The 26,370-nt window shown below is 37.3% G+C and overlaps 11 protein-coding genes across 11 annotated transcripts; 5 read left to right on the top strand and 6 right to left on the bottom strand.

Annotated features, from left to right (window-relative positions):
- Positions 1-24: 24 nt before the first annotated feature.
- RHIMIDRAFT_232341 (ras GEF) lies at positions 25-2,257 on the bottom strand (the record flags this gene model as incomplete). Its single annotated transcript, XM_023607724.1, has 5 exons — positions 25-33; positions 66-1,723; positions 1,778-2,014; positions 2,067-2,142; positions 2,192-2,257. The coding sequence occupies 5 exons, from the start codon at positions 2,255-2,257 to the stop codon at positions 25-27; spliced, it is 2,046 nt and encodes a 681-aa protein (XP_023470603.1).
- Positions 2,258-2,503: 246 nt separating this feature from the next.
- Positions 2,504-5,777, bottom strand: RHIMIDRAFT_232340 (uncharacterized protein; the record flags this gene model as incomplete). The annotated part of the gene is made up of 4 exons (XM_023607723.1): positions 2,504-4,403; positions 4,454-4,650; positions 4,700-4,848; positions 4,898-5,777. The coding sequence occupies 4 exons, from the start codon at positions 5,775-5,777 to the stop codon at positions 2,504-2,506; spliced, it is 3,126 nt and encodes a 1,041-aa protein (XP_023470602.1).
- A 127-nt stretch (positions 5,778-5,904) lies between these two features.
- Positions 5,905-7,944, bottom strand: RHIMIDRAFT_232339 (uncharacterized protein; the record flags this gene model as incomplete). Its single annotated transcript, XM_023607722.1, has 1 exon — positions 5,905-7,944. One exon carries the CDS (start codon positions 7,942-7,944, stop codon positions 5,905-5,907), a length of 2,040 nt encoding a protein of 679 aa, XP_023470601.1.
- A 158-nt stretch (positions 7,945-8,102) lies between these two features.
- RHIMIDRAFT_252365 (WD40 repeat-like protein) lies at positions 8,103-9,940 on the top strand. Its single transcript, XM_023610946.1, has 7 exons — positions 8,103-8,205; positions 8,255-8,307; positions 8,363-8,508; positions 8,561-8,581; positions 8,639-9,411; positions 9,471-9,678; positions 9,730-9,940. The coding sequence occupies exons 1-7, from the start codon at positions 8,145-8,147 to the stop codon at positions 9,929-9,931; spliced, it is 1,464 nt and encodes a 487-aa protein (XP_023470600.1). The 5' UTR covers positions 8,103-8,144; the 3' UTR covers positions 9,932-9,940.
- Positions 9,941-10,006: 66 nt separating this feature from the next.
- On the top strand, positions 10,007-11,729 carry RHIMIDRAFT_232337 (uncharacterized protein; the record flags this gene model as incomplete). The annotated part of the gene is made up of 4 exons (XM_023607721.1): positions 10,007-10,017; positions 10,070-10,159; positions 10,207-10,257; positions 10,322-11,729. The coding sequence occupies 4 exons, from the start codon at positions 10,007-10,009 to the stop codon at positions 11,727-11,729; spliced, it is 1,560 nt and encodes a 519-aa protein (XP_023470599.1).
- A 55-nt stretch (positions 11,730-11,784) lies between these two features.
- RHIMIDRAFT_284771 (kinase-like protein) lies at positions 11,785-13,047 on the bottom strand (the record flags this gene model as incomplete). The annotated part of the gene is made up of 5 exons (XM_023613206.1): positions 11,785-11,996; positions 12,046-12,279; positions 12,332-12,410; positions 12,460-12,535; positions 12,587-13,047. 5 exons carry the CDS (start codon positions 13,045-13,047, stop codon positions 11,785-11,787), a joined length of 1,062 nt encoding a protein of 353 aa, XP_023470598.1.
- Positions 13,048-13,414: 367 nt separating this feature from the next.
- RHIMIDRAFT_607 (uncharacterized protein) lies at positions 13,415-15,086 on the bottom strand. The gene has a single exon (XM_023615462.1). It carries the CDS (start codon positions 15,003-15,005, stop codon positions 13,887-13,889), a length of 1,119 nt encoding a protein of 372 aa, XP_023470597.1. The 5' UTR covers positions 15,006-15,086; the 3' UTR covers positions 13,415-13,886.
- Positions 15,087-17,527: 2,441 nt separating this feature from the next.
- On the top strand, positions 17,528-18,847 carry RHIMIDRAFT_287908 (uncharacterized protein; the record flags this gene model as incomplete). Its single annotated transcript, XM_023613517.1, has 1 exon — positions 17,528-18,847. The coding sequence occupies exon 1, from the start codon at positions 17,555-17,557 to the stop codon at positions 18,845-18,847; it is 1,293 nt and encodes a 430-aa protein (XP_023470596.1). The 5' UTR covers positions 17,528-17,554.
- A 307-nt stretch (positions 18,848-19,154) lies between these two features.
- RHIMIDRAFT_243041 (uncharacterized protein) lies at positions 19,155-19,830 on the top strand (the record flags this gene model as incomplete). Its single annotated transcript, XM_023609887.1, has 3 exons — positions 19,155-19,211; positions 19,261-19,527; positions 19,600-19,830. The coding sequence occupies 3 exons, from the start codon at positions 19,155-19,157 to the stop codon at positions 19,828-19,830; spliced, it is 555 nt and encodes a 184-aa protein (XP_023470595.1).
- A 172-nt stretch (positions 19,831-20,002) lies between these two features.
- RHIMIDRAFT_243040 (ras-like protein 1) lies at positions 20,003-20,834 on the bottom strand (the record flags this gene model as incomplete). The annotated part of the gene is made up of 4 exons (XM_023609886.1): positions 20,003-20,405; positions 20,458-20,539; positions 20,649-20,723; positions 20,777-20,834. 4 exons carry the CDS (start codon positions 20,832-20,834, stop codon positions 20,003-20,005), a joined length of 618 nt encoding a protein of 205 aa, XP_023470594.1.
- Positions 20,835-24,291: 3,457 nt separating this feature from the next.
- RHIMIDRAFT_252353 (uncharacterized protein) lies at positions 24,292-24,556 on the top strand. The gene is given in 2 exon segments (XM_023610945.1): positions 24,292-24,340; positions 24,352-24,556. 2 exon segments carry the CDS (start codon positions 24,316-24,318, stop codon positions 24,504-24,506), a joined length of 180 nt encoding a protein of 59 aa, XP_023470593.1. The 5' UTR covers positions 24,292-24,315; the 3' UTR covers positions 24,507-24,556.
- Positions 24,557-26,370: the final 1,814 nt, after the last annotated feature.

Here is a 26,370-nt window from a genome sequence, read left to right as displayed (position 1 = left end):
CCTTTACTATACAGAGACATGGCCTCATCCCACCTGTCATATCTCAAATGTGAGGTAGGACTTACGTTAAAGACATCGTGTTCATCTTTATACGACCCATTTTCGGCTAATGGAGAAGGACAGCCTTGGAATCGAGCAAAATCATCCAAACTCTCTGGTCGACTTTCTAGAGTGCTTGAGGACGCGTTGGTTGTTGTACTATTACCACTTGCACTAAGCCTCATAAACGAACTTGTATTGCTCATGAACGAGCTTGCATAGTGACTTCCTACACTATTACTTCTCGTAGGCCCACCGTTTTGTCTAGAGCCAGATCGAGGCGGTTCACGAAGCAAACTGAGTTCATCCACGGTATCTTGACTAACCCATGGGCGCATAAGGATATATTGGGTGACAAGACTTGACTGCTCGTCAATATCAAAGTCGTCATCACTGTCGTTCGAGCTACTGCTAGTCAAACTAATCTCACTGGCGCCGTCCACGTAGTTATTTCCTCCAAGTCCAATCGCACCGCCCAAACGGCCAAAGCTAGATTTACTGCGATGAATGGCTTGACTGAGGGCTGGTCGAACTGGACTGGTGTTCTTTTGGACCGCCTTTGCGTATATCGAATTTGGTTTCTTGTCATAGGGTGGACAAGACTGGAAGAGGGCAAGGGTATGAAGAAGCTTTTGAACACGAGGGTCCTTTTGAAGGGTATCGGTGTTATTGGATATCGACCTGTTGTCAGGTCGGGACGAGGTTCGTACAGGCACATGGATGGATTGTTCTTGTTGGATCTGCTGTTGAACAGCGGCTAAAAGATAGGTCATGTCATGAATAAATGTACCCAAAAAGGGAACCGTCGGCCGTTTGCAATGTTCTGATTGCATCCTGTTAACGCTTTTCCCTAGTACGGAGGTAGAGGCAATGCCCATGTGCTCTCGATACTTTCCATAGTTGTTTGATTCAGACATGAGCTCATTCAATGCTTCCAGTTTTGACATGCTCTTTTTAGGAATATAGGCCCATGTTCTCTTCAACCGCTGAACAGGTGGTGTGCCTAATGCGGAAACGATAGCTTTTAACGTTTGGTAATTGTTGAGTTCCTGGCATTTGGTGGCAATTTTTATCCAGTGATGAATATGCTGAGCTCTTGACGATGCTTCCTGAGGCAATAAGATGGAGTGCTCAATAACTCTTGTAATAAAGTTAAAAAAATCAGTAGATGCCACAATTCGAGGATGCGGGTTCTTGGGCGAATGTGTCAGAAGTGACTGAGGAGGAATAGCCATGAAAATGGCAGACTCGATGCGAGTGATTTGGTATGCGATGATGCCTGGATGAAAGTGCAAAATGGATGGGATGGTGGCTGCATTCATGTAGATCGTACGTACTCTATTGAGCGTTTGCTTGGCTTCGGCTACATACGGGGTATATTTGGAAATGGCATCATCCAATTCGTTTTCAGTCATGTGATTGTTACTATTGTTACTATTACTGTTGATATTTTCATGGTGAAGCGATAACTGCCGCTTTCTTGTACGGTATTCGTTCAAGGATGATTCAAGTTCATCTAATTTTGCTTGAAGGACTCGATGCGTAGTGAGAAGAGGCGGAACTGGTATCTTTGGTATATGGTTTGAATTGCCGGGTGGAGTTAGGCTGTCATTGTTATTCGTTTGTGCTGGTACAAGGTGATTGGGGTCAATTTCTCCGTCAGGTACAGGAGGAAATGCTGGCCCTAGACAAAAAAAAATAAGCCATGATGATCAGTGCACCCATATCATGATATTACCGGCATCTTGTTCTGTCTTGACGACTAGCGTAGGCATGGTTGGTAGGGGTCGAGTAGGCTTTGGAGGCAAGACCGGCTTGCTGTTACTTGCACTAGGCTTTGGGGGTAAGGGAGGAGGATAAGGCGATGGTTTATTAGATGAAATAGAATGATGCTCTATAATCTTTTCAATTTGATCGAAACATGTTCGTAATATGCAAAGTAATGCTTCATGATTTTGCGGCTTTGAAACGATAGCTATCTCTATCTGATTAGCGGTAGTTTTGGTTGATACTTGTTCAAAACTTACAACAGTGAACAAACTTCACGTCAAATAATGGTTTTATGGCATTTTGAGCTGTGGTTAAAAATGATTGATAGGCATCCTAAAAGGTTATTAGCCTTAGGTCGATGTGCGTTTCTTTTTTATAGTACTTTTATTTGTCCATTCTCAAAATGGTGAGATGCTGTAGTCAATAAGGATTGAGGATCTTCCATCATTGCAATTCTATATTATTCGTATGTAGGCGCACACAGAATAAATAATCTCTTTAGATTAAGGAAAGAAGGAGAAAGGGAAAGAAAGCAAAAAGAGAGAAGAGAGAAAGGGTGGATATAGAAAGAGAGGGAAAGGAAAGAGAAAGGAAAAGGTATTTATTCGTATAGTTTCAGGGTTACAAATAGACACCAAAAATGTCAAGTTTATCAAATGAGGAAATAAGCTTAATTAAGTGTCCGCGTAACCACTCATTTCTGTTTATGCATCAAGATACGATCATTATAGACAATGTATTCTTGAGGTCGAGTATTAGGATCATAGTGCGTGATAAGGTTACCACTGTCTTCTAATACAGGCCATCCTTTGATACTTATTTCTCCAAGGGTATCATGCCAGGTATAGGCAAGAACCTTCACTTCATTATGTTTAACCTTCAACAGTCCATCAGGAATATAAAAATCATGTTGTGGCCCATCACCGTTACCATAATATCTGGCTATAATAACATCATTCAATATAACCACTGCTGTCCATTCACCATCCAGATGTAATCGAAGGGGAATTCGATATAAATCACTCTGCTTCTTTAAGGTATGATCAAATCGGAATCGGAACCATTGTACGCCTTGTGTGACAGAAATGGGAATTTTATAAACACCGTCATTTTCGTCAAACTGCTTGAATTTTTGCCAGCCTTTTTGGACTGCTTCATCTGGGAATCCTGTGGTACTATAGGCATTTGTCAACAGACGAACATCAACCCCTGATATTTCCCATTCTCCTTGTTCGGTTGAGTTGATACCATTTAGCTTGGCTTGAATGATACCTCTTGGGTTACGAATGTCGTTCATAATAAATGCTTGTCGATTCAATCCAAAACTTTCGACAATGATCACTAGCTCGTTTTCATCATTTGTAAGATAGGATGTAATGTCGTACGTGCGTGAGCCAAGGAACCATGGGTCCGGTCCAATCTTTGCCCCAGGGAGGAATAATTGGCGTGAATATGTCGTGTGTCCACCAACGATTCGGTTGTTCAAAAGTACCGTGGCGCGGTGGCGTGCGTTGACAGATAGCTTGACCTTTTTGTGGGTTGCCTTTATCTTCTTGCGATATAGAACATGACCACTAGTATAATGATAATCCAACGAATCATAAACTGGTTTTCCCTTGAGTTGTTGGACGGGTGACCATGGTAGCTGCTCGAAATCAACCTGACGTACCTCCCAATGATCAAATCGAATAGATACTGGTAAGGGATTCTGGTGATGTTCAAAGATCAAACTACGAACAAATGGCAGATCATAAAGAACAGATCCAGAAGAGAGTCGATTGTCCTCAATAGGATCAAATGAGATAAAGTGAGCTGAACGTTCTGATGTTCTGTGCTTGATCTCGACTTGTCTTGTCTTTTTGTTGTAAAAGAATTCGTCAGCACCCCAAGCGACAAATGAAGGGTAATTCTTTTGGCCGTTGTTCCAATAAGGTTCATTAAATGCAGCATAGAGCGTGCCTGCATCATATTTGTCAAGACCAATGATGTATAAGCTTCCATCTGTTGTTTCTAATCTAGTCCATCCATGACTCTTTTCAAACGAGAGAATAAAAGTAGGCCCATCTGCACGCAGGACATTGTCTTGCATATTACCGCTCAACTTTATCTGCTTATTCTTAAAGACCATTCCACCAACCATATTGGGTTCCACAATCCATACTTCCTCGTGCCTATCTTTATTAATGACACGAGAAAGTATGGGAACAGTAGATAAAATCAGATGCAGGTCATTTTGAGTAACATAATTTCCAAGAGCGACAAATGAGGACTTGTAAGGAATATGGCATCCAAGTGTTACAATACTGTTGTCATCAAGCTCTATGGTAACATCGAACGTCTCACGCTTCTTTCTGTCAAAGTTCCTAAAGAATGTAAAGGTTACTGCTTGATCTGCTTGAACTGCTTGGCGTTGAAGATTAAGTGTATGCGGAATTGACGTCTGGATCTTGGGCTGAGCAACGAGTTCTGTCTTGGTGAAATAGGGATCAAATGATCGAGCAAACAGAATAGACTTGCGTACGTTTCTACCCCTTGATGAGAGCATACCGAATTCACGGATACAAGCTGAATAGTCATAAGAAGTATAGACATCCCTATTTCATGTATTTTAGCTTTTGTTTCTGTATTCTTCATTCTAACTTACGGATCGCCCAATGTTCCCCAGTTAGTACCGCCATATCCCATATAGATACTGGCGATGGTCACTCCTTGGGCAAGAGAAGTTTCATATAACAGCCTTGTATACTCATCACCGTAGTAATCGTATATTTGATCATATGTATGTTGTAGTTGATAATGGTTAAACCAACCACCTTGCAGCTCAGGTATAAACATGGGAGACTATATAGTTGAACAGCAGATTCTTTGCAGAGTATCGTATCATTCTTACCTCTTTAGCTCCACCACCAAATCCCCTGACCTTCTTCTCTAGTTTGTCCATTGAATTCTCCAAGTTCTTTGGGTTCCACTCTTCCCAGGAGCCAACAGAGACGCCACTGTTGATAAGCCATGACTTGGGGGAGCTTGAAGGAGCGAAGACTAAAGCCGGTAAATTAGAGTCATGATAAGGACATAGGAAGATACTTACTCACGTATTTATCAAACCCATAAAGATCTAAACCAAACTTACTCTTCTCCCAAGCCTTTTTCTTGCTACTATCCAATTCTGGACGTGGCACCCAGCCACCTTCTTCAAAACCGTCGTTTGAGAAAAGGGGAACCGTTATTCCTACATCTCGTGCTGCTTTTGCTAATACTCTCATTTGATCATGCAATCCAATAGGAAGTAAATTTGCCATTGTCTCAAAGAGTTCATTGTCAATCTGCACAGCCAAGACACATCCTTTTCTTCCTGTATCGGTTGAAGTCACTTGATGCTTTGCAATAATAGGTAAAATCTGTTCAAGCCATTGAATCTCGTAGTTTGCAAATTTGGGATCATAGACGCGCCAAAGCATGATATAGTTATGACGTATACGTAAATCGCGCTTTGCGACTAACCAACTTGGATAGCCACCACCTGAAGTCTCTGCACAAATGTATGGACCTGGCGCTGCCAAGACAAAGAGATCCAATTCTTCGCAAAGTGTGAGCAAATAGTCGATATCACGATTACCATCAAATAGATAAACGCCCTCGTCTGGTGAGTGATAACCCCAGTGAAAGTATATACGAATAGCATTAAATCCTGCTGTACGATATTGCTTCAGTATATCAGACCATCGTTCTCTATCAGGAATACGCCAATAGTGAAATTCTCCAGCATGAATTTGTGTAGGTACTCCCTCAATTTGAAGTGAGTATTTGTCCCAATCAAGAAGATTATGATACTTTGTACGATTGTACGCAACTGAACTTGTTGAGATGTCAAGATTTCCAAAAGTACGGTAATGAGCATAAAAGTAAAATGTCCCAACTATCACTGGGATTAGTGCAAACAACGAGAATAACGGAGCCATGTCTGACATGTATTCCCCTTGTTAGCTTAGATTACACGGAAAGAAAAAAGGGAGACTACTGAATTGATTTTTTTTAAATGGCGCTTGCATAAATATTAAAAAAGCAAATAAAAAAAAAGAGGGGGAATAGAAAGGTTTATACGAGAGAAGCAGCAGACTGCTCAAAGTACACAGGTACCACGCTAGCCAATATTTGTCCAAATTGTTTGGCATTATGTACTATTGTGTGCACATTCTCTTCTTCTGTGCCCAAGAAGTCACGTATAGTCCAGGAAGGGGCCTCACCTACTCCCAAACGAAGATTTTCTGCAAACCTGTCCACCCATTGCTCCTTGTACATCGAAATCTTGAATTGTTTATGATTAGGTTTAAATTCTGAAAAGTCCAAAGGCAAAGTTTTATCCTCTCGCTTGATTTCGTTCAAATCCCATAACTCCTCTTGACATATTTCAATAGTGAAGTCATACCAGCTATATCTCCATTTTGTCTTTTGCTTGACTATCTTGGGATTATAATCGAAAACAGGGGTCATTATAAGACGCCCAGAAGGGCTCAGTTTTAGATTCTTTGAGAACTTTTCATGGGGAGCATTCACATCATCATAAGGAAGACTTCGAGCAAACTGCACCTTCAAGTCCCAGGAGTAAGGCTGTTCAGCATTAAAACAACTAATGTCTACCAGGTCTGTGCACTGAGTTACTGTACTCCACAATCCACGTTCACCCTTATCTGTAAATGCGACCTCCGTACGCGTTTTCCACATTTCTCCTCGATTGACATCCTTCTTGCGTAAATCTGCTGGAGAGGCAGCAATGGGGTATTGATGAGCCAATATGACAAAGGATGTCTTGGGATTCTCAGAGAATTCTTGTGCCTTGGTTCCAAGGTATTCAAAGAGCATATCAAGGTTTTCAAGTGATTTACTCATACATGGCGCCAAAGCAGACTTGAACCTTTTTTTCTTAAACATATTATCGCTGACCTCTTCAATAGTCAAATGCATCTGATCCTTTTTAGGATAATCTACCAAATAAATTGTGCCAAAGCGAATTTTCATTCGAATATCCCAATCTTTTAGACGTATGCTTTCTAAGCCTCTGTCGAGTAATCGCTGAATCACCTCTTCATTTCTTTTGTCCAATGTTTTAGCTTTTTCGGAGAGAGCACCTCTCATCTGTTGACTGTCATTTAATGAAATCAAACTGTCCTCCACGCTCGCGTTCCAATAGGCTATGTTGGCTTCGAAACCAGTGGTGATTGTTTCAAACATACGTGATCTATCTCGAAGCTCTTGTTCTCTGTGTGGAGGTATATAGTCATAGAGAACAAAATCAGGTGGTAGCTTTCGATATTTGAGCGCCAAGTTAGCGCTTGGTTGCTGCATTAATCTTGCCACACCGGCTTCAGGTTCACGACAACAACGCAGGTGCCAGTTACGGAGACGAGCAGACGCTGCCTTGATATTGGCTTCGTCATTTGAATACAACCTAAAGATGCGATTCTGAGCATCATATTCAATATATGTTTTGCAGTCAATTCGTATTTGATTCAAATAGGAATCATTGTTGCCAACAATACGGTTGATAGAAACAGCATCACTGGGTGAGTAATAAACTGAATAATAAGGGAGTTTCTCAGTAGGCTCGCCTAGATATTTCTTTTCTTCAAGAATCCTCTGCTGTCTCTTCTCTTCTCTTCTCTTTTCTTCAATGGTCAATTCACGATCAGGTCGACTCCATTTCTTTGTTTTACGAAGTAAAGTGACGTCAAGTTCTGCAATACGATTAGCAATCATGTTCAAACTGTGCTTTGCTTTATCGATACATAAAGGATCGCCCCAGAGGTCTATTTGATGCAAAGTGTCATTATAAGACATGTAAGCGCCAGTCGAACGCATCATCTCTTTGAAGCGAGCACGTCCAGGACCCAAGATATCTGTTATGGTACAATGTGGAGGTAGAACCCAATAGTCGTCAGGTTTACCTGACGGACGAACGCTGACAAAAGATTCCATGGCTGTAGATGCTCTACTGCTTCTTCCACTAACAAGCGTCGAACTGTCGTCAAAAGTATTAGAGAATCGCGTGGATGGAGCAAGTGTTTCACCAATGTGAGGGTCTCTCCAGTGATCATCGTCATCAGATAAATCTTCTTGTCCTTTGAAAGGGTCTGACATTTTTTTGTTTTCTGAATGATCTTTGCAGGATAAATAACTCATCGTCTGTGTACATAGTCTCATTGTATTGGCGGCTTAGCCCCCCTTTCTGTAATTTAAAATACAGAATGTTGTCAGAGCGAAACAGACAACCCACAAAAAAAAAAGAGTCGCGTCCTTCTCTCTCTCTTTTTTTTCTCCTATACAGAATATATAATATAATGCAATACACTATACCTGATCAAAATCATGGAACAGTTGCTGAACATAATGGAGACATAAGTAAATAGATTACTCTTAAAGACGAGCTCACTATTAACACTTAATTCAGTCAATGTGGAGAATAACGAAAGTGATGTCAAGTCTACTGTGTTGAACAATAAGGCAAATCAAACACGTTAGTTTTACTTTTCTGTTATAATGACATTTTCTTGTATAGATTCCTCTGTACCCTTCTATTCAATTCAAGCCTATAGAAAACCAAGCATCAGACTATGTGAATACAGCTCCGTCTAAGGAGTTCAACATGTTTGAAGCTAAATATAATGAGCTGACTCAGTCTATTGAAACATACATTAAAAAGAGGTAAAGCTAACTATTTTATATTATCACTCTAATATCTTCTCTTTTCTATTAGCTTAAATACGATTGAACAAACGTGAGTAGTTGATATGCCTTATATATACTATCTATTTATTGATACACTCTAAAATAGCAACGCCTATGCTACAGCCAAGCGAATTTATGACTATGTCAACAAGAGTTATTTCAAAGTTGAGACTGGTCTTCCAAGTGATATACAGATCAGCAGTGATGGTATATTTAAGAGTATCTCTTGGCACCCTCATCAAGAAATATTGGCAGTTGCAGACAGGGCAGATCGTATCTATTTGTACACAAAACAAGAAACAACATGGAAATGCCAAGTGCTAGAACATGTGTTGATGAAGGATATTCGATGCATCGAATGGAAACCAAAGGCAACAGGAACACTTGCAGTTGGATGTAAAGCAGGTGTTTGTGTATGGAATATTAGCATTCATTTGAACTATATATCTAATACGGGTATTTGGTATCACCCTGCTGCTTCTATGCAACATCTTGAATATCCAGAACAGGAATGCGTCACTGCCATAGCTTGGGATCCTTCACCTGGAAGTCATTTATTAGCTATTGCTTCATCTGCATCCAGCGCATTGATTATTCACGACATGCTGTTGAACAGAACAGTTGCCCTTAAGCGTTATGGAAAAGGAAATACAATAGTAAGATGGAGTAATGATGGTAAATGGTTATTTGTGGGAGGAACAGCTGGTGTTTCTCGCATTTGGTCGAGTGCCACTTGGGCATCAAAGCAACTAAAGAATCCGCCTGGTCTATGGGTTCAAGCAGCATGTTGGTTGCCTGATAATATGACATTATTGTATTCAATGAAGAGTAAAAATGATATTCATGCCTTATGTCTATCTGGGCCCACATTCAAACAAGGTAATGTCTGAAAGGGGGGATAGAATACAATGATTAACAGTATATATATATATAAATAGATGTATGGGATATTAAAATGATCACCGTTCATTCAGCAGCAATATCTGATAGTGCTTCTCATACTGGAAACACTATTCAAGATATAGCCATTGACCGTAGATATGGACAACGAATAGCTGTCTTTTTTGAAAACTCACCCATCATCAATCTGTACAATGTTCAACTTTCTCCTCTAAACATACGAGAAAGAAAAGCATTTCATCAGATGTAAGCTTATTCTTGCTATAGACTATTGATATCTAATTACTACTTGTATAGTGGATACATACGTGGAGCACAAGTAGAATATGGAAACAAAGGATCTATTCATGTGTCTGCCTTAAAGAACGAAACAAAGCCTCTACATATCTCTTTCTCATCGTTTTATAAACAAGGAGCTGTATTGGCTATAGCATGGGATAACGGTGTCATTACGTTCGTTACCCATAACTTGAAGATTACACTTGCTAATTTATGTTAAATAAAAAGGAGGAGGATTTCTAGACCAGCACAGAAAAGACATTTTTTTCTTTTATTATATATTGTATCTATAAAAATGAGTCAAGGGTTAGCCACGACAACTGCCGCTTTATATAAAGTATAACCTTTATTTCAATAGATTAACTCAAGATGACTTTAGAAAGCTCATGGCTACACCACGTCAGCCAAGCAATGAAGAAGTAGCAACACCTTCAACACCACGAACACCGTATGTACTTACAATATCAAAATACGCTCTCTACTAAAACCGTATAGAAAAAGCTCAGGAGCTGTTTTTGCAAAACCACACGCTCTTCGTAAGAAAATGTAATAACCAAAAAAAAAAACAAGCAGATTCATAATGATTGATCTGATGTGTATATACAAATAGATTTCAAAAAAAGATTAATAAAAATGAGAATGAGGAAACAGAGACACCCTTGAGCACCTATCGTGATCGAGCTGCTGAAAGACGTCAACAAGAGTTGGCAGAGGACGATTCACAGTTGACAACTGAAGAACTATTAAAACGAACACAAAGAGAGGCAGACGAAGAACTGAATGCTCAGCAACTTTATGAACAATCAAAGTATTTAGGAGGTGATATAGATCATACTCACCTTGTCAAGGGTTTAGATTTTGCTTTATTAAGTAAAGTAAGACGAGATCTATCAAAAGAAGAGAAGCAGCATCCAAAAGAAAATGACATTGTTGTTGAACAACCAACAACAACAAATGCAGAAGAGCCATTACCTGTCGAAGTCATGGACGGCAAGCCCAAGTTTCACAGTGTGATGGCCAAAAATATTTACGATCTAATCATGAAAGAATCAAGAGAGACTAAAAAGAAGCGAGTGGAACTATTTGAGCCTGGAAGGATGAGTTTTGTATTTGAACTAGCAGACGAGGTTGGATATTACTCGGACGCATTCGCTGTACCTACAGCTGTTATCCGAAGCAAAGCAGATATGGATACGAATGGTCCAGCAGACATATTTGCTGAAATGAATTTGGTGGCTGAAAAGATTTCTCAGGTCATGACCAGTATTCGACATGGAGAAGATCGAAAGAAGCCAGTGGTGAATACGAATAGATCCATACATGCTACCTTAACTGCAGAACCAGTGGCGATGTCTGAGGATGGGTTTAGTGGTGATATATTTGCAGACGTTGGACGAGATTATCAATTGGATGAAAGCACAATTGAGGCTTCAGAGAAAAGACAGGATATCGAAACAGAAACGACCAATAAGGAAAGCTACTTTAAAGGGTTAGCAGTGGACGATGAAGAAGAAGATGAAGTCATGCCAGATGCTAAAGAGACCGTAGCATCCATTTTATCTCAAGCGAAAGAAGAGAACACACAGCCAGAGCAGAGTCAAAAAAGAAGAAAGTTGGATAACGTTGATCGTGACATCATGGACATGGATGCGGCAGATATAGACATGTTTGGCTTGGGTTCATCCGCTCTGCCTACATCATTTGACGAACGCTCAAAACTAACAGCCTATCAATCAGATGATGAAGAGAGTAAAACACATCTCGTCGATCACGGCACGAATCGCAACAAGAAAGCACAATTGACTCGATGGGACTTTGACACAGACGAAGAGTGGCAAAAATACAAAGACTCTATCGAAATCCTTCCAAAGAGCGCAGTTCAATTTGGTGTCAAGGTGAACGATGGTCGCAAGAAAGGCAAAGAAAAGAAGGGATTAAACGATAAGCAAAGATTTGATAGAGACTTTCAACAAGTCAAGAGCATTTTATCACAAAAGTATGGCAAATCTTTGGAATAAAGCAAAACAGGAGGCAACTGTGTGTGTTTTATACAATAATATTTACAAATCTCCTCTAATGTTTCTTTGAATAAGATTTCGTCATCCACGAATGCTTTAAGGCCTCTTCTGGCTTCATACGCTTTTCTGGGTCCCAGATAAGACATTTGCTGACAAAATCTATAAAAGATTCATCGGGCATGTTCAAGGCATGCTCTAGAGTTTTAGTACCCGGTCTCCGTTTCCTGCCTTTAGAATTTGGTGTGATTCGTGGATTGCCTTGTGAGTCTGATAAAGATTAATAAGGGCATATATAATGCTTTTATCTACAACATACCAAAAAATAATTTTCTCCTACTACTCTTTTCAATAAGGTAAGGTTCTGGTACACCGAGTATTTCCATTATACAAGCAAGTTGTTCCTGTTCATTTTCACCAGGGAATAACGGATAGCCTGTATGTAACTCTGCCAATATACAACCTGTGCTCCACATATCAATAGCCATGTTGTAGTTCATTCCCATGATCACCTCTGGTGATCTATAAAATCTACTTTGAATGTATGTATACACTAGAGAAACGTTGGTACACCCTTGGTCTTGACAGTCATCTTTTTCTTTTACCTTTTTCACTTTCCAGACAAGAACTACCAAAGTCAATGACTTTGATTGTGCTCTTTGTTGGATGCTTCAACAGAATATTCTAAGCAAGAGTTAGCTTAATAGCTTGGCAAAGTATATGGATCGATTACCTCAGGCTTTAGATCACAGTGAATCAGCTTGTGTTTTTGTAAAAGTACAAGAGAGTTTAGTAGCTGCATAGCAAATCTAAAAGAATATGAATAAATTAGGCTTTTTTTGCAGTAGTGCAAATGTTACCTTCTAATAAGCCCCATGCTAAAGCCATGGAAACCGTTGCTTTTGATGAATTCGTATAGATTGATGCTCAAGCATTCAAAGGCAATACATAAGTGATTGCGAAACATGAAATGACCCAGCATTCTGACATTATTGTGCTTATCATCTGGATCCCAAGCGATGAGATCTTTAAGTATTTTGATTTCTACGAGTGCTTGAGCATGAAATCTCTTTTTGTTTCTGATGATCTTGACTGCTACAGTTTGACCTGATCGGTGATCATAGCATTTCAATACTTGGCCAAAAGAGCCTTTGCCCATCACTTCCAATATCTCGTAGCGATAATCCAAATGGTCTCTTAGTTGAATAATATAATCTCCACGCTCATCGTCGTATCCATAGTTGTATGCAGAATTGCTTGGACTAGCTGGCCTCTTTTGTGCATGATGGCCCACAAAATAGATGTGATCGTACTTCATCATTTCCACTTTTTCATAAGATGTCAGATTGAATTGGTATAGTTTTTGTGCAGCTAATTTATGCAAAATGAACAAGTTGTTTTTCTAAAAATAATAATCTTGTACCTTCGGGTGTCATGGCAACGCGCATCAATACTTTGGGAATAGCCGTCGTCTTTTTCTCACTCTCTGTTGGAGCAAGACCTTTACCTCTCAATACGATCTCTGACTTTCCTCCAGTCTTTTCTTGCTCCAATTGAGCTGTCCATGACTTGCTTTCGTTCACCATACCTTGTAGTCGTTCCTGAAGGGTTGATACCTTTCTTTTTGAGTTGCTCGCTAAAACTACTTTTTGTTTAGTTTAGAGTATTAATGGATGACTTGGATAACACTTACTGCTCTTGCTAGATACAGAGTTTGTCAAAGTTGTTACACGTAAAGCAGAAGATGTGGCAATAGAGGTTGATCCTGTAGCAACGGGTTGTGGAGCGGTGTTATCCGTCATACTGTTCTTACGCAATAGATTTTCATCTGTGCTCTTGTTTGATTTGCTAACTTGAAGCTTTGGTGTCAGAATGGTGTTTGATTTTGGTTTTCGAAGTTGATGTGCGGTTGTTTTGCTCTTGCTTGATTTCATTACAGCGGGCTTAGAGGGTTCATCATCATTCGCCTGCTTTGCTAACGATCTTGATATTGAGGTAGAGCCAGGTAATGGTATCCTTGTAGGTGTCTTTGGTAGGTTACGGGTATGCTTTGATGAAGGTATATTCAATGGCTCTACTTTCATAGGTGGTAATGTTAATGGTGCAACGGCTGGAGGTGTAGCAAGACTTCCAGGCAAGGTCTATTAAAATATGAGTATTTCATGACATATATGCGCCACATAGATAGGACAAATGTGCCAGCTCCTTACACACTACCTTTCCCCTTTTTCTTTTCACAACAGTTCCTGACTTGCTTTCTTTTGCCTTTTTAACCGTTGCTGCAGTTGTATTGGTAATAGATGTCGTGTTTGCTGTTGTAGTCGACATGTTGCTCGTAATACTCAGTTTTACTTTACGTTTTGCGACTGTGGTACTGCTGCTACTATTATTGTTGCTGCTGCTGATGGCGCTGTTATTTTGCTTGTAGCTTTTGAGATATTCATCAATGGATTTCTGGTCATCATTATGTAAAGTAGACAGCGAACTTAATTTTCTTGTTCGTGGCTGATCTTGTTGAGGCGAGATGCGAGATAGCTTTCTTAAATTATGAGTTGTTGCACGTGGAGTAGTGCTTGAGCTGATACGAGGAGATTCAATTTTAGGTGATGCATTGGAGACTGTAGATCTTGTTGCAATAATAGACGAAGTATCAATAGCGTTCTTCTTCCAAGAATGTCTATTTTCATTACTATTACTGCTACCGTTATTTTCAAATATACTTTTAACTCTCAAATAAGATGAGCTCTTTTCTAGAGGAGAGGTTATTATAGGTTCAATTGGATCCGAGTTGTAATGCTTTGTGTTGGAGAGCCGATCATGCTGACTACTACTACTACTAGTTGTCGTACTGGGTGTAGTTACGCCATCTTCCAACAGCTCCTTCCATCTTCCGATTTCATCAGATGACTTTTGAGTCGTACTCTTTTGATTTCTTAATCGATAACTAGCTAATCTTTTAGCTGAAGCAGCGATCAAGTCCTCAAGATCCTCCAAAGTAGCATCTTCTAGATGATTGGTCTTTAATTTCTGAGGTTGTTCTTCATCTATTATTGGACCACGGCTTGTATATATCCATTCTTTTCGTTTTTGATTATTCCAATTTGTCGTTTCTGTGACTTTGTCTTCTAATTCCTTTAATTGTTTCATTCTTTCTTCTTGGATCTGTTTTCTTTTGGCTGCATAAGATGATTGAACCTTGTTCCATGGTTCCTGAGATAAGGAAGTGCTAGATGTGCTCGGTTTATACTCGGTAAACAATTGAGAGTCTGACATGATCATTTAAGGGGACACGCACACACACTCACACACAAAAATAAAGTAAAAAGAAAGAAAGAGAGAAAAAGAGAGAGAAACAATAAATACAAAAAAAATAATTAGGAGAAATAAACCCTGTATTGTTTTGTTTTTGTTAAATATAGTATTTTATTCATACGACTTCTTTACCTCTTCTCTTTGTTTTTGCTTCTTTTATAAGGTCTTTTCCTTTTATGTGCTTTGTTGTTTTTGTCAATGAGACCAAGATGAGAAGGGAAAAATAAAGGAAAAAAGAAAAAGAAAAGCTGCTGTCCAAGTTCATTGGGCACTTTGGTACAACAATGTAGACTCAAATAGAAAGTCCGAAAACGATGTATACCTCTACAGTGCACAAGGCGTAGCTTGAAGTGAGGAGGGAATAGATGACGATTAAACTCTAATAAAGTATATGTCTTGTCTACCATATCCAAACCTTACATTAGACTCAAACACAGGTGAAGGTCGAGAAAGATCATGAGACAATATCATGAATGAGTGTATGTATTAAAGGATTAATACATTAAATGCCCTTTATTTGTTATTATAGATACTATATGTAATTTATGATGATGAATTAAAGTGATGCAACCGTTCAGGTCTTTAAGCATCTAAATCTGGCTAGTCCTAAGCTCGTGTTTGCTTTTGGACAAACCAAAACGACTAAAACCCAGTCATGGTCACACCTTTCGTTTCTGGACTGGTTTCTTTGTAACAAACGTTTTACAGCATGTATTCTTTTGCCAGTAAGAACATTAAAAAAGGGATATACAGCATCTGGTGCACTTTCCATTTTTGTATTGTATCCAAGACATGCTGTACGGTTCATTTTATCGAAAATACCTTCAAATTGCGTGTTCATTGCATAATGTTTGTTCATTGTGAAATGTTTAAAGGCCAACAAGAAGATACTGAAATCGATGGTCTGGGGCGTGTTCTCTTCTTAAGAGAAAGCATGCATAAATAACGATTCGGCAATATTTTTATTTCTAATTGTACTACAGAAGCTATCCAATACAATAAAAGTATTACACTATTGCTTTTAAGCCTGAGGTCAATCAAAAACAGAGCGTGTGTGCAGATATGAAACGCGTATTTTAAGAAAATAGCATATAAATAGCTTTAAACTGTCGATCAAATCAGGATAACTTACAGATATCTTGGTTTATCTGATCATGTTACACTTTTCCTTTTTCTTCCTTCTTTCTTTCTTTGGCCATGACGTGAAGAACAAACCTGTAATAAATGAATATTGTTAGAAAAGGAATCATTTTAAACTAGGCTTGAAGTCAAAGGTGATTTTTAAACTATACTTAAATAATTAAGGAGAATCTCTCTTATTCTCCTTTTTATCATAAAATTAGTTTCTGTAATCAATGTCATATTACTTATTAAAAGCAGTTGAATGAAGAGAACACTACCTTCTTCCCCCTTTTTTTTTGTTTTTCTTTTCTTTCACATTTTCTTTTTTTTTTTTACTGCAGTAATAACATATTTTTCTTCTTTCAGTAAAACATAAGAGAGCAGTAGACGCTGCTTTTTTAAGTCAATAACATTGATAATAATTTGCTCAGCATTGTCCGAGAGGATTAATTTATGCACTGAAAAAAAAAAGAGTATTCTTAAATCCGCATTATACGTTAACCAACCGAATACAAGTAATTCCCCCTTGAGATTCTTTTGATATGCTGAAGCCAATTATTTGCGAAATTTATGAATACGGACGTCAAAATAACCAAAGGCGATGTGTAACAATATCTTTGGCCTCTTTAAGGATATGTAGCATATTCAACAAATGCATATTCTTAATCCCATCGGCTGAGGTCAAGTTGTCGTCCCACTTTTGATTTGCACAATAGTGTTTCAACAAATAAATGACATGGTTATTATTCTTTTAGTAATTTTAAAATAATGATCCACTTGACTAAAATGTCATCAATAAATAATCCTGTATAGTGAATTCTATAAGAACTCTATGGTAACCATTTCTTTTTTCTTGTACCAAGTTGCCATGGCAAAATAAAAAAGAAATTCTAGGAAAAAAAAAGTATCACGTAATTTCTCACGATAAGATGTGAATAACATTTTTGATTGGATACGTTGATCAGTCTCAAGTTGCACAAGAATGTACCTGACATGTAAACAAGACAAGTCTAGGCATCATATGACTTTATTTGCAGCTTCTTTCTTTTTACAAGTGCATCCCTTGATACATACACTTTTTATTTATTTGTAAAAAAGATGGAAAGGAAGGATATGAAACACTAATGCAGTAGAATAAAAGATGCTTAACAAAACTCCGCTCAAAGAAAACGATTATATGTATGTATGTGTGTATAGACTAATGAGTAAAGAGTTGATCATTGTTTATGGTTCACTAAACATGTTTTAGTCAATTGAATTGACTATTTGGATTGTAAAAGGCATAAAAAGAGAATTCATAATTTCTATTGGATAACCTTACTGTTCCGCTCAATGAATATAAAAGAAAAATCCTTTTTTTTCTTTTTCTTTTTTTTTCTTCAAAAAAAAAACCCATGGAGCATCTTTCGATTGAACTTGTAGAATTAATAGCAAAGCAATGTCGAGCATCCAACAAAGACCTGGCCTCCCTTTGCTTAGTGAACCGTCATTTTTACTCTGCGGTGATCCGATTGTTGTATAAAAATGTAATCATCCACGGGCCAAGACAATACCTGGCGTTCAAGTCGACATGTACTCGGTTAAAACAGATGGTCTATCGACTCGATTTCTCTGGATATACTACACGAGGCGCTCGGTGGACAGAGTCCAAGGCGAAATCAGTTGTGACAGCTGAAGATTTAGCTGTCATATTAAATGAATGTCGGCAGTTGAAGGAGTTGTTTGTTGGAGAAGAACTCATGCATGTTTTTGTGTCACCTTTGGCTATCCAGTCTGTATTTTTTGAACAACAGCTGCGCACGCTTGATTTCACTGGATTCTCTGACCAAACGTTTACCAAGGCGATGGCAGATTACTTTATGGAAAAGAAACAAGTCACGTATAATCATCATTATGACGATGCTTCGTCCCACTGGGTTATTCCTAAAGAGCTAGAGAATATATCATTTTATATGTGTATGGCACTTTCACAAGATCGGTTCTTTGTGCCCTTTTTTGACAAACTAAAGAGTGGTGGTCATCAGCTAAAGAAGCTTGATTTAGCCTATACACAGATTAATAGTCAGCTCTTTAGACATCTGCCGTCTCCTAGAACCTTGACACATCTCAATCTCCAAGGATGTCATTCTTTATCGTGCTGCTCTGAATTAATAGACTATCTGATGCAATGTAAACGATTGGTACAACTGAACGTGAATAGACATATTGCAAGTGGATTTTGCAAAAGGTGCATCTATCAACTACTAACGTCGATTGATACTCTGGAGATAGTTGATATAGGAGGACACGTCGAATTTGACGATGAACTGATTCAACAGCTTCCACCGAATAGAAATATAAAATATCTATCAGTTGCCAACTGCCGACAGATAGACATAAAGACATTATTAAACAAGTTTCCTCAGTTATACTATTTGAATGTAGAGCGTGTCATCAATATGAACCAACTTTATAACTTTTTAAAATCTAATAACAATAATTTACGTATTATCGAAGTATCATCACACCCTTCATTATTAAACCAGATAGGATCATGGCATTTGGTAAAACATGGCCGTAGAGCGTATTATAGTCAATCTGCTGTTGATCCAAAGTACTGTTATTCTAAAAAGATAGTCATGTCAAAGGATCCTATTCTGTCTCCGATGAATAGATATTGGTGTTATTCATATAATATCTCTACATAATAAACCAAAGGAGTTCTTCTTCTTCTCCTTTTACTCTTTTTTTTTTCTCTTTTATCTCTTTCTTTCCCCCCTTCACAGTTACCAAACACTGTCTCTAATAGATATTAAAAATTGAAATTCAGTTTCATTCTTGTACAACATTAATAGTTACCTTTCTGTGTGATCTCTCTCGCTCTTTCTCTGTCTTGCCTTCTTCTTCCCCTCTCTCTCTTTTTTTTTTTTCTTTTTTATATTTAAAACGTATATTCCCCCTTTTTATATTCACTTTTTTTTTTCTATTACTTTTTACTATTGTTAAGCTTTTATTATGAGAGAATATAAACTTGTTGTCTTGGGCTCAGGAGGTGTTGGTAAATCAGCCTTGGTAAGATTAACTATTGAAAAATGACCTATTACTCATTCCTCCAAAAAAGACAGTTCAATTTGTTCAGTCTATCTTTGTAGAAAAGTACGACCCAACGATCGAAGACTCATATAGAAAACAAGTTGAAGTGGACGGACACCAATGTATGCTCGAAATATTAGATACGGCAGGCACAGAACAATTTACTGCTATGCGTGACCTTTATATGAAGAATGGACAAGGATTTGTGCTTGTATTTTCGATTACAAGTCAAGTTACTCTGACTGATCTTGATGAAATAAGGGAACAAATCATTCGAGTGAAAGGTTCTGACAACGTAAGGAGCTCTTTTCTCTATCTTTCTATTATATATCATCGTATTAGGAGATTTATATATAATATTCAATAGGTTCCTATGGTATTAGTTGGTAACAAGTGTGATCTTGAAAACGAAAGAGTTGTTTCAAGAGAGAAAGGAATGATCTTATCACAACAATGGGGAGGCAAACCATTTTATGAGACGTCAGCAAGGTTTAAAATAAATGTAGATGAGGTGTTTTATGATGTTGTTCGACAAATTAACAAACAAAACCCATCAAAAGATAAAATGAAAAGAAAATTCAAGTGCCTTATTCTCTAATACACAAATATATATTTACTCTTTATATTCCATTAAATAAATATCCTCTTTTCTTTACCATAAAAGACCATTTTTCACGCCTTTTTTTTGGGACATTTTTTTTATAAAAAAAGGGGGGGGAGAATATATTATTACATATTATTTGTTAAAGTGTATTTGCTATTTTATATTATTACATCAAGATACAGCATTTATCAGAAGCTACATCTTGATTATCTTGAATACCAAATTGATGATCATTATTCCCTCGGGTTTCTTGCTCCTTGTTGTATCTTCTAATGTCTCTAACTACTTCAAAAAAGGCTTCATCTACATTGATACGTTGTTTGGCTGATGTCTCAATGAATTGGCATCCAAAATTCTTTGCCAAGTCTCTTCCTTCTTGACTAGATACTTGTCTATCTGTTTCTAAATCACATTTATTGCCCACTAATACCATAGGGAAATAATCTCTATCCTTCACACGACAAATCTGCTGATAAAATGTTGTAATTTCTTCAAATGACATACGAGAAGTAATAGAGTATACTAGCAAGAATCCTTCTCCATTTCTCATGTATTGTTCACGCATGGCACTGTAATGAATGAGTATATAAAGCCCCCTCCCCCTTATTTTTATTATTTTACCTGTATTCTTCTTGACCGGCTGTATCCAATACATCTAATAAAGCTGTCTCTGAATCAATGATACACTGCTTACGGTATGAGTCTAATTTTAATATTCTTGTGTTACTATTATATCATTCTATACACTTTATATACATGTATATATATATAATATATATAAATGCATATATATATATATATATATATCTCACCTTCAATGGTAGGGTCATATTCGTCTACAAAGTGTGATTGGATAAATTGAATAGTCAAGGCCGATTTACCAACACCTATATAGATTTCACTTTAGTCTCAAAGAGATGATGAACCAATCTTACATTACCTCCACCACCAACCATAACTAACTTATATTCACGAACAAACGAAGTGGCTTTGGACATATTCTATCGTTGTTATGGTTGACTTTAAAAAAGAGACAAGGAAGAGAGAGAAGGGAAAAGAGAAAAGAGGGAAAAGAAGAGGAAAAAAAAGACAGTGACCGGAATTAAAATGATACATTCTGTTGAGACTCAGTGGATGTGAGATACTTTTTAGAGCAGAAAATAGACAAATTAGGAAGGAGTCAATAAAGAGACCCTGACATATTCCTTGATGTTTACAATCATCTTTGTTTTACTACATGTATTCTCTTTTGTATATTGCTTTATATAGTTTTCACACTTTAAATTCAGACAATGTTAGTTTTTTTTTCGACGAATCAAAATTAATTTTCAGATGTTTGCCTACTTTTTTGGATGACATAAAAAAGGAAATTAGTTTTCAGACAACTTTAAAAATAACAATTGCTCTTTTTTTACCTGTAGGTATCTTTAAGCCTTCACTAGTTAGAGCGAGACAACCACATTGGAGGTGGCGCAATGCCTTTTAAAGACATTAGGGCAACCATGGCCGTTCCAGATAGATTCAGCAATGGCAAACATATTCTTCGCGGCCATGACATCCCGATTCCAATAAATATCGCAACTTTTGCAGATCGATATTTGGTGGATTTCGCGTGTATCATCATCATTGCCACATGAGATTTTATAGGTTATTTTCGAAACAGGAATTGCAGGTCTATAGGATACAGAAGTAAAATTTGTATTAATACTTGCATGATATTCACACATATATCTTCACCCTTGATATTTTGTATTCATCTATGTCAAGAAGCATCAATTCTCCAAGCTTTCCATGGAGCCTCAACTGCCTGTATACCCTTTCTGATACACCGTGCCTTAATCCTTTAAACTTTACATGGCTCTTATTTTTATGGCCATTGCCAAATACAACTAAAGACATTTTACTCCGGCCACCTTCCTCAAATTTTTCCTTATGTTTCCTTTCAAAAAAAAAAAACAATGCTTTTAGAGGAACAATAATACGAAGTATTTATGAATATGAGTAATGCCTTGATACATTTTCCCCTAGATTAGAATAGGCATCAGTAGGATTGCTTTGATATCTAGCCGCTGTCTTTCTTCTTTTCCTCTTGTTTCTTTTTCTTTTGTTATATTTTTTTGACCCGTTAATAAGGATGTTGACCGCATTTTCAGCCGCGCGCTGGGAACCGATGTAGTTGCACCATTTAATTCTTGCAGTTTCAAAGCTGTAAAAGTTTGGCGAGACACCCATATGCTATAGCATATAAGTTATGTGCATTATATAATGGTCAATGCATGCAGTTTTGGAGGAAGGCACTTGTGTTTCAATTTGCTTCACACTCGATCTTTTTTTACGCTCCTGTTCCATTTTTTGTCGGTTTACGTTTCCACTCATGTTGTAATACTCGGTCGATGACAAACGTCTTATGCCTGTATTTCCATGGTGTGAAACAAAGACATCTTTTCTGTTTGGGTCTACAGTACAAGGTCTAAAATAACGGTCTACCTCTTCACTGGTAAAATCGTGTAGCTTCAGAGAAGTCTGATTCACAGGTGAAGTTGCGTGTATTTTTTCACAGAATGATATTCTGCATATATATCCATCTGTATACATACTACTTAAAAGCATCTTTCCTTTTTATTCAGGTAAATCTTTCATCTCTTCAAGATTATACAAGTTCAAAATTAGTGTACTTATTACTCATGTACTATGTTAAGACATGCCTGTTAATTTTGAAAAATTAAAATAAGCAAAGAAAGGTCTTTGTGTATTCTGGAAAGGCATTTCTTCTCCTTGTTTCTGCAATACTGCCCCAGGAAATATGCCAGCCAAGTTTTGGCTGTCGATTTAAATGAAGCGTCAACGTAAACTTGGGTTTGGAAATAAACTGAAGGCTCGAGGTGGCACGAACTTTTTTTCTCGTTTTTGCCTTTCTGTTTGTCTCTGTTTGTTTCCTTCTTTTTTTTTGGTCTTCTTCTATTTAGTTGATTTTTCTGCTCTGGTTGTTCCTGCAAAACAGGTTGTGGTTGTGAAGCAGGCTGTAGTTGTGAATTCTTTGCAATTAAAGATCCGTACTTGACCAGAATATGTCTTAGTGCTGGCATGATGCCAAATAGAACTTTGTTAAGGGTTTATTTTGTTACAGAAAACGATAGAAGTCGGCTTTTGATCTCTAAAACTAACAGGTTTAAGAACACCCGGATTTTGTCTTGAATTTCTTCGCTTATGGAATAAGCAATGTTGTTAGTCATAATAATTTGTGGTCCAGGAGAAAATACCGCATCTAACACATGTTTATATACTATCTGATTTATCACGGGCATTCCCATACCCTTTCGATAATTAATGTCAATCTTCATAGTAAGTAGAACTATTTTTTGATTTCTCACTTACAGGAAATGCTGTACGAACCACGTATATAAAATGATTTGCTATAATATTTTGAAAGTTATTATAGCATGTAGCGAGAGTCTCACATGCACTTGATAATACTTGCCGTAATTGCTCAGACCATCTTCCTTGACTGTCAGATCAATGCCTTCAGTACCGCTAAGTTCTATCCATGTATCTACAAGAAAGAGAATACGAGAATATTTTAACTGGAGCTGCTCGATAGACAAGTTTTCGTTCACTACTCTACATATAGAATACCAAAAATTCTGTTGAAAGAGTTCGTTCATCAAGTTGTTGGATGTTTCAATATATAAAAATTGATGAAAAACTGAGCCTTGAAGACAACTTTTCGTAAAAACGTAGAAAGACTCTTGATTTTTTCAAGCGCTTCACTATACGCATCTTCATCTGTTGCGGATACGAATGATTTAAGTGGCAAAAAGACGGTGTACCTTTGATATCTAGAACCAAAGTTTCTTTCAATTAACTCTTGCAATGTAAAATTATGATTTGGCCACTCCTTGCTCCTAGCAAATGGATGATCGATATTACCGCAGGGTTTACATATTGAGCCTCGCGTGCTTGAGGAAATTGAATTCCGAGCCCTTTTTGCATTCTTTTTCTCTTCAAAAGTGTCTTTTCTTTTAATACCTATTAACAGTTTGAGTTATTCTGTTTCATTACATATAGTTTATATTATCTTTTTGTTTTATAATTTGTTTGTTTGCATTGTAACTGGTAGCTTCTTTTGTATACTTTCATATTTTTACTGTTTTTTGGCTTGTATGGAAGCTCCAGCATTTGAGTAAATCGGTATACGCATAATTTTAAAAATAAAGAAAAAACGACATTAACAAGATTGCAGTTAATTCAAAAGCATGATTAATTTTCATAAAGTATCCAATAATAGGCAGAGGTTAACTCAAGAGCGTGATTAGCTGAGCTGACATGGGCGGTATCATAATCTACAGAAATGTCTAAAACCATAATCAATGTCTAATCAAGACTTAAGAAACGCGTAACTATTATTTCTTTCTTATGCATTTGTTTTTATTCTCTTTATTTCGCGCACTTGACAATATTCAGTGCAAACTTCACACAATTATGTCCCAGTTCAGTAACATCGACACCCTATCGACGCTTCCAGTGGTACCCGCAATACGGAAGTAGCTACTCGTCGCGGCAAAAAGTACAATAGAATAAACACTGAGACGAGAAAACTCATTATTGGTAAGTCTGTTGCTAATGATAGCAGGTGCCTCTCGCCTGTTCAAACTTCCTCGGTTAACTATTGATAAAGTTGATGTTGATGAAAACAAAACTGAACGCAGACCTCGAGGTGAACGAAGACCAAAATTGGTGAAACTCTCAAGAAGTATTCGATTTGTCTGAAAACTAATTTCCTTTTGTATTTTATCCAAAAAAGGTAACACTGTCTGAAAGTTAATTTTGATTTGTCCAGAAAAAAAACTAACATCGTCTGAATTTAAAATGTGAAAACTATACTGAAATTAGCGGTCGAACTTAAAAGGCAATTTTTTGCTTTTTCCAGATTAGCTTGATCCAAAAAAGGAAACTCTTATTTTTTCATTTGAATCATGTAGCTTTAATCATACAGTTTCTTTTTTTTGAACTAAAAAGAAACTGAAGCAACAATTTAAAAGGATAGCATTAGGAAAAATCTGGTAAGCTTGTTTGATAAAGAAACTTCAGTAACCATTGAGGACACAAAGTGGATGATATAGTCAACTGTGTATTCCTTGATTAATTTGGGTTTGCTACCAATATGTGTTGCTACCGAGGCTCGCCCAGACGCGGGTTATCAGCTATTAGTGAGCATTCTTTATCAAAAGGTCAATTTACAGATTGTCACCGAAGTGATTTCCGCTTTTGGTGTGATTAATTTAAGAATGAAAATTGGGGAAATGTCAAAAAAGAGATAAAGGGCAACTGAGAATAGACTAACTGCTCCTAAAGGCATTGTATCTAGTCATTATCTACGGTACATAGATAACACAATGGACACCATGGATGAATTTTCTGAATGTATGCTTCCTGAAAAGATTGATAAAGAAAAAGTACATATCTATGTATCTTGCCTATTTATTCACTCGTTGAACAGTTTTAGGGTATTTTAAAGTCAAGCAAATTAAGTTTAATGATGTGAAAACACTTGTTCAAAGATTATGGAAGCCAGCCACTTTGGAAGCATCATCTTTGAGAGGTATCTCTTCAAGATTCGGCTGTATCGATTTATATGGAGATCGGTTTATCAGACAGTCTGGAGTGAACGCGGTAAATTTCAAGTCTTCTTTTTTTGCAAGATACTTGTCATATCTACCCTATAAGTACTTCACCTTATATTAGACCAAGACCACTACAATGAGTAAGGATAATAGAGGCGATGTTAGGGGTTTGAAGATTAATCTACCGTTCGTCTTGATAAATAAATGTTTATCTATTTTAGTTTATCATTTTGCTGACAATAGATTAAGCACACATCGATTTCCAAAAATGATCCTTCTTGAACCATCAAGCTTTTGTTTTTATTGAACGTTATCAAACTGTCTTCACGCCCGTGTTTGAGCTCCTAATATAAAATACGCTAATAGCTCAAATGGTACAAAAAGCTCCAAATGATCTTAAAAGGTCGCAAAATGAAAGAAAAACTCATATCCTATAATTCATCAGTGCCAAGGCATTTGATATACGATGGTGATCATGTACATCACTCACACTGATATCACCCATAAATAGTCATTTATACTTTTTTAAAGTGGCCTTTTTCGCAAGTAGAACGTCATGTATAAAAGTTATTGTACATAACTGGTTATTCACTCATCTCACTGAGTTGTTAATAGCTGAAATAACTCTGTGGTGTCTATTTTTGCAATAGTGAAAGAATAAGGACACTGATAATAATAAGACTAAAGAGAGTTAGTCAGCCTTTATCACTCTTTAAACAAGCATTCAATCTGAAGCACATCACGAACGATAAACAATTTTCTTGTATAATATGAGCTTTGATACATTTTCAAAAGAGTAGACAAAGAACGTCATGAGGAAAAAAGGGAAAACACACTAATTTCAGAGAAGTGTTCTTCCCATATATCCTGCCAAACTGTCAGTTTCAACGGACATTGGTATAGAAAGTGCTCA

Source organism: Rhizopus microsporus (assembly GCF_002708625.1).
Source record: "Rhizopus microsporus ATCC 52813 unplaced genomic scaffold scaffold_1, whole genome shotgun sequence".
Classification (NCBI taxonomy): Eukaryota; Fungi; Mucoromycota; class Mucoromycetes; order Mucorales; family Rhizopodaceae; genus Rhizopus; species Rhizopus microsporus.
The sequence above is the reverse complement of the archived record's forward strand: the minus strand, read 5'-3'. Positions and strand labels throughout refer to the sequence as shown.

Coding starts and splice junctions, on each gene's coding strand:
- RHIMIDRAFT_252365 (XM_023610946.1), top strand. CDS start 8,145: ATGCAATACACTATACCTGATCAAAATCATGGAACAGTTGCTGAACAT. Junction 8,509..8,560: donor GAAACATACATTAAAAAGAG/GTAAAGCTAACT, acceptor CTTTTCTATTAG/CTTAAATACGATTGAACAAA. Junction 9,412..9,470: donor TGGGCCCACATTCAAACAAG/GTAATGTCTGAA, acceptor ATATATAAATAG/ATGTATGGGATATTAAAATG.
- RHIMIDRAFT_607 (XM_023615462.1), bottom strand. CDS start 15,005: ATGATCATGTCAGACTCTCAATTGTTTACCGAGTATAAACCGAGCACA.
- RHIMIDRAFT_252353 (XM_023610945.1), top strand. CDS start 24,316: ATGTCCCAGTTCAGTAACATCGACA.